The sequence below is a fragment of the Poecilia mexicana genome, unplaced genomic scaffold (assembly GCF_051168715.1).
Source record: "Poecilia mexicana isolate PSO_F unplaced genomic scaffold, ASM5116871v1 scaffold_15, whole genome shotgun sequence".
In the NCBI taxonomy this organism is placed as follows: Eukaryota; Metazoa; Chordata; class Actinopteri; order Cyprinodontiformes; family Poeciliidae; genus Poecilia; species Poecilia mexicana.
In genome coordinates, this window is record NW_028263384.1 from 21,297,812 (window position 1) to 21,304,136 (window position 6,325).

Here is a 6,325-nt window from a genome sequence, read left to right on the forward strand (position 1 = left end):
CTGTGACACACAGTCGCCTTTTGTTTCAGTTTCTGATCTATAAACATCAAACTTGACACAGTTTGATAGAAAGACAGCCTGTTTTCCCTACCTAACCACTTGTATTCGAGGAATAACTGGTTATCGCTACACCGACTGTAGCATGCTGGGAAATGTAGTGTATCCATTCGGAAGATCAATCTCAAACTAGCAAACATATTGACAGTAATCATTTAGTCTTTTTTTAAATAAAGTACTAAAACTATATTAAGTCTTCTCTAAATGTATTTCAAGTTAATTTTACTTTGTGACAAGAAAGTAGAGTTTTTTTAGCTAAAAAATATAAAAAAAATAACTACATCTCCCATGATTCTATGCGTGCGAGCTGCCTGGTGCGGACGTGTTTGACAGTTATTTAAAAATGGGGTTTCGAAGTGAAACGAAGTGACCGTTAAATTCAGATTTTCTGCCTTGAGGTAATAGATTCAGAGATTATTGTGAAATTCGTTATTTTTTTCCGAAACATTTAAACATGATTGTGTTTAGAAAATAACAAAGCGATTAAACGAACAGCAGGACGTGTTATACATAAAGTCGCTTTACTATAGAATCATATTCATTGTAAGTATTATGATTATTCTGTTTAAATATTTAATGTTTAGACTGAAACTAGTTTAATTTTAGTTTTGTGAAATAATTTTAAACAGCTTGGCGCCGAGCAGAGATCCTTCAGTTCGAAGCGGGTTGACAGCGGAGTGAAGTATCTTGACAATATACTATCTTTGAAGCTAACTGAGGGGCTACGGCTAACCGCAGGCAGCGGACCCGGGCAGCGGCGCTCCTGATCCGGGATGATGCCAAGCGACAGCACCATGACTTCCATCGTCCAGAGAATAGCCCGACAGGCTCTGGTCACCTTCAGGAACCCACCAGGACTCGGTGAGGAGAGCGGAAAGTCCTTCGTAGAGAACCACGGTAAACTGAAGACCCTGATGACGGAAGTCCGAGCGGCGGACCTGAAGCTCGTTCCGCGGAGAGCCGAGGACAGCGCGCCGCGGCCGAACCCGTACCACCACGGAGTACCGCCGGTCACCTACATGCACATCTGCGAGACGGACCAGTTCAGCATGGGGGTGTTCCTGCTGAAAACCGGCGCCTCCATCCCGCTGCACGACCACCCGGGCATGCACGGCGTGCTCAAAGTCCTCTACGGGAAGGTCAGGATCAGCTGCTTCGACCGGCTGGAGCGGCACGGCGGCGGGACGCAGGCGGCGCCGCCGCTGCCCCCGGCGCAGATGGGCGCTCTGCGGCGCTCCGTGCTGCGGTCCTCCGCCGAATACACGGAGGAGAGCGGGCCCTGCGTCCTCTCTCCGGACCGGGACAACCTTCACCAGATCGACGCCGTGGACGGGCCGACGGCGTTCATGGATATTCTGGCCCCGCCGTACGACCCGGACGACGGCAGGGACTGCCACTACTACCAGGTTCTGACGGAATCGGAACCGAACTCCGCGGACGGGAAGGAGAAGGAGGTCTGGCTCATGGAGATCTCCCAGCCGTCTCACTTCTGGTGCGGAGGGGAGCCGTACCCCGGCCCGGAGGTGCACCTGTGATCCACCCGGACCGAACCTGGTTAAATGGACCTGGGCCCGGTCCCGAACCGGGCTTCACGGACCTGGGCAGACTCATTCTGGTACCACTTTAAAATAAAGCTCCCCTTATAGATGGCTAGTAAATAATTTAGAGATATTAGGGATCTTTCAATGTTCAGAGATTCATTTCGATTTTTAGCATTCGATTCAAAACGACTTTCGATTAAAGCGATCTATTGTGTGCCTGACAAAACATTTATTTAAACGATTTTCTAAGGTCCCATTCTACACCAGATTCCATCAGTTTATATTTAAACATAAATGTTTTTGTGCATAAAATTCTGTAGTATTAACCAGTATTATGTTAGCCTAGCTGCCTCGCTTTTCCTTAAGTCAAAACAAAAATGTCAATTATTCATTATATAATTTTACAAAAGATGAAGCAGACTGAAAATGATTTTTTTGAGCGTATTGAATCGATTCATCATTGCGATTTTCTATAGAATCAGTTTTTCTGCACATCAAGTAGACATGTTACCATTCATCTATAAACACTTAATGAATCATTAATAACTGTTTATTATCAAGGGTGAGAATGAGACTATGCTAAAATAAAACATTTACAAATGCTAATTGTGCAAAGTAGTCTATAATAACTAGATGAAATATACAGGTGAACCGACTTGCCTCAACTGTAGAGTTTTTCTCCTTATCTCCCAGAATTAATTGTTTATAAAGTATTTAGATAGTAATTAACATATCTATGAAATATGTATTAGCTATCTGTAATGAGGAGCCTCATTGTAAAGTAGTTCCATTGTTCTGACCCAAATTACACATAATTCTGACTCAGAATGTCAGTTTTCCTGCAGTCAGTCAGTCAGTCATTGATCTGTGCAGACCTGACGTGTTATCTGCTGCTCCATATCTGGACTTAATGACATGCTTCATGTTTTTAGTAATAATTAAACAACACACCCACTGGAGACGTTTGCTGCTCTGTAATTGAACATTTTCAGACCAGGAGAAATGAATTAAAATCAGTTTTATTTCTGGCATCACAACATCCTGATCTCAGCAGTTTGCGCTCTGATTTATCCGTTTATCTGTTTGTGTCTCGGCCTCCACTGCTGTTTATTCCAGCGTTTGCATGAAGGATGCAGCTTTGAACCAAGTAATCTCCAGGCTGCAGCCGCCGACTCGTCTTCCTGCTTTCAGCAACAGAAAGAAACTCCAGATTTCTCCTCTCATCTGGACTCTGCGGTTTTTATCTCCGAGATCCTCAGGGAACCTGGATGTGATGATTGCTGCATTAAAATCCGGCTCCAGCTCAAACCTTTGAGATTCTGCTGGGGTCGTTTTGTTGATCTTTGCAGGTTAAAGCTGTCAGCGTGATTCCAAAATAAAGATAATCAACATGGTTTTGTCTCAGCCTCAGTTTTAAGCTGTGCAGAATAAATAAAACTCCAGTTTTTAGAAGGTAACGTCTCTAAAATGATCTAGAGAGCTCGCTGCTGCCACCGTGTGGCGGAGGAGGGAACAGGAAGCAGATAAATGAGCTGATAACCGACAGATTTATGATCTTTGATCAATGTTTGATGAACAGATTCAAGAGATTTAACTCATGGTATTTAGGGAAGTGATCAAAACTTTGATTAGAAATCACTGAGACATTTTAAATCTGCCCAAGTAAAAGTCTCTTCAGTGCTTTAAGCAGCTAAAATTAATCACAACATAAGTTTTTGCCCAATTTAGATAATAAAAACTCAAATGCAGAAAATATTTAACTAAGAAAATCTAACATTAACGTAAAAATCTCAACCTTTCTTGTGGTCTTAACATCAGTACAGTGTAAAGCTGATATGATGATTAATTTTGAATAGTTACCTAAATTTCTACACTTGTTTTTCCCACAGAATTTGAAGCAGATGAAGCTAAAGCTGCTTATTATTCTAAGAGCAAAACTTATATATTTTTAATACAGATCTGGCTTATTTTTTCCTGAGTGTTGTTCTGTCAGGAAGTTGTGTTTTTTAATGTCCAGTGATTTGATTAATGGTTTCAGTTCTAGTCTACCACTTGGTGTAGTCTAAACCTACAGATTATTTACAACCAAGGACTTTAGGGTAGAGGAACCCAGGAAATGACCCGAGCACAGCCTGTAAATTCCTACTGGTACCTTGTGAGTACCTGATAAAGTAGCCATGTTCCTCAGCTCCAGTCCTCAGGGACCACTGACCTGCATGTTTTAGGTGTTTCCCTTCTGCCACACACCTTCAGGCTTCTCTTGGTGGCGAGTGTAAGAACAGGGAAGTGTTTCAGTCTGTTCCCATGAAGAAGTAGTTCATAGAACTGATCTGTACCTCACCAGTCCTGGACTCCCTTCAGCTGTTGGTCCATAAGATTTGGTACAGTTAGGAATGAGTGTCTGGCGTCAGTCTACACTGTCCGTTGGTTAGGGGACAGAAAAACATCACTGCTTGCAGCAAACATGAGACATACTAGCTCAGGTGTCTTCATATCCAGGTCTCTAGAGTCGATATCTGGCAGCTTTTAGATGCGTTTCTGCTTGAACACACCTGAGTACTCTGGAGATTTCACTGAGCACTGAAAGGTGACTCAGGCATTTGATTGAGGTGTGTTGGACCAGGTAGACATCGAAAAGTTTCTCAACTCCTTTAGGACTGGAGCTGAGAACCTCTGCACTGGTGAGAGTCCCGTTTGTCATCGGGCTATGATGCAACATGAAGTGGTTGGGTTCAACTCCATTTAGTCTGTGACAGATAAACTAGCGGTGGAAACACTCTCCTGTACCGAACCGCACCAAGCCGTGCCAAACGGCTGAGTGGAAATGAGGGCGTATCATCTAACTATTCCCTAGTCTTTAAGTACCAGGAACATACCGGGCTGTGTGTGAGTATAGGCTCCTTATAAGCTAACAGTGAAGTTCAGACACTTGAAATGCCTGAAAGCTTTCCTTAGTGTTGTGATCAGCGTTCAGTAAGTAAGAAAGCCCAGACTGCCTCACCCTGTCGGTTTCTCTACTCACCTGGTAAGTAGTCCACAGAGTATACACCGATGAGGACGTTTACACTACTTACATGAAACCTACATTACAGAACTGTTTGTACAACAAAGTAGCCATTATATACCCCATCTGTGTCCAGAAAGATCTACACAGCCGGACTTTCAGGAAAAAATAGGAAAATACAGCATCTACTTGAGTTAATCATAGGTTCTCTGTAAGAGTTAGTATCTTTACCCCCAAAGAGATTTAAATGTGCCCTGCAATAAACTTTTAAATAGTATGTACCCCATATGTACATCTCTGAAGTATACCATAGAGGTAAGTAGTTAGAAACAGAAATATACCTGATTGAAAATAACACATAAGTCAACACATGTTGACTTAAAGTAACTAAATATTTACTCCAAAGTAAATATCAGGTTATATTTACCCTGTAGGTATCATGGTACCTGTACGTATTAGAAAAAGTAGCACAATGTATGTACTGTGTAAATAAATACCTTTAAGTTCCCCAAAGAGAAGGTACTTGACCAAATGTTCTCCACGTTTATGAGAGGGACCATTTGGGCATTTGCCCAGAGCAACATTAAAAAGGGGGGCACACACATACTGGATAAAGAGATAAAACCTGCCAGATTCACCATGAACATTTTCCCTTTTCTTTTATTCATGTTCTGCCACCAGGAACTGCCTCCTGGTGCTGAGCAGGTCCGCTAGTCCGGTGGGAGAGACTATTCAGACTCTCCCACCCAAGAAATTCTGATAATTCCCTGCATTTTACTGCTGATGTGTTTCCTATACCTGGTGAGGAGTACCCTGTCTGAACATGTGCTGTAAGTACTCCAGATGTCCTCTGTAGGGGTTCCTCTACAGGGGTAAACATTCCCCCTAGAGGGGGTACAACAAAGATCCCTGACAAATTACTTGTAAGTAATCTGTAAACCCAGGTTCTATCTACTGTTTTCACATTCCCTGTAAGATGTACGAACCCTGAAGGCACCATGCTGAGTGATGTACCGTCTCCCCCAGTGCAGCCAGAACCAAATCAGTTTTAGTTCAGATTGTCTAGAAACAACAAATCACCAGAACAAAACCAACATTTATTTGCATCAACAAGAAGCTGCTTTAGTGCTCGTCACGTTTGCATAAGAACTCTGCAGCACGACAGAAGCTTTTCCGCCTGGACTCAGACGTCTCCTCCTACATTCATCAGGTAAAACCTTAAATCCAGTGAAAGTTGCAGATCGTCCCTCCAGTTCACGTCCTGAGCAAACAAACTGAAACATTCAACATGTCTTCCAGAGACTGGACCACCTGAGCTACGTGGAGGAAGTGATTCTACCGTTTTACTGCATGAAGAAGTTGGGATTTGAGCCTTTGAGATGATGGAGCCACATGTGGCTGAGTTCATGTCTAATCTGGGCTGTTTGGATCCCTGAGAGCATCAGAACACAGACAGGAAGGTCCTGGACCAGAACGTGAGACTCTTCTCAATCTATTCTCTGTCATCTAAACTAAACTTGGTGGAAGTTTCTGCTCATTTTTGCAGATTAAGTTCATAAATAACGAAAATCTGGTTTTTGCAGAGAACGACGTTTTCTGTGAAATTATCGTAGATTTTAGGAGGCGGAGGACCTTTTCTCCTTCTGCCGCAGGTGGATCTTCATGTGTCGCCTCCGCTCATCGCTGCGCGCAAACTTCCTCCCGCACTGCTCACAGGAGAACG

The 6,325-nt window shown here is 43.1% G+C and overlaps 2 protein-coding genes across 6 annotated transcripts in view; one reads left to right on the plus strand and one right to left on the minus strand.

Moving 5' to 3' along the window:
- Positions 1–347: 347 nt before the first annotated feature.
- On the plus strand, positions 348–2,992 carry adob (2-aminoethanethiol dioxygenase b). Of its 5 annotated transcripts, none has more exons than XM_014984307.2 (2): positions 348–600; positions 687–2,992. In XM_014984307.2, exon 2 carries the CDS (start codon positions 831–833, stop codon positions 1,590–1,592), a length of 762 nt encoding a protein of 253 aa, XP_014839793.1. In that variant the 5' UTR covers positions 348–600; positions 687–830; the 3' UTR covers positions 1,593–2,992. The 5 variants fall into 5 exon arrangements, with proteins under 5 accessions (XP_014839793.1, XP_014839802.1, XP_087869216.1 ...); XM_014984316.2 differs by having other exon boundaries at positions 768–2,992; XM_088013090.1 differs by having other exon boundaries at positions 365–455; positions 768–2,992.
- A 2,686-nt stretch (positions 2,993–5,678) lies between these two features.
- Positions 5,679–6,325, minus strand: part of LOC106916153 (E3 SUMO-protein ligase EGR2-like) — a 1,900-nt gene continuing 1,253 nt past the window's right edge. The window contains exon 2 of the mRNA XM_014984255.2: positions 5,679–6,325. This exon is cut by the window's right edge and continues 894 nt beyond it. Within this exon, the coding sequence (XP_014839741.2) occupies positions 6,219–6,325 (107 nt within the window). The 3' untranslated portion in view covers positions 5,679–6,218.

What these genes read in the sequence shown, in the direction of transcription:
- adob (XM_014984307.2), top strand. Translation starts at nt 831, where the DNA reads ATGATGCCAAGCGACAGCACCATGACTTCCATCGTCCAGAGAATAGCC.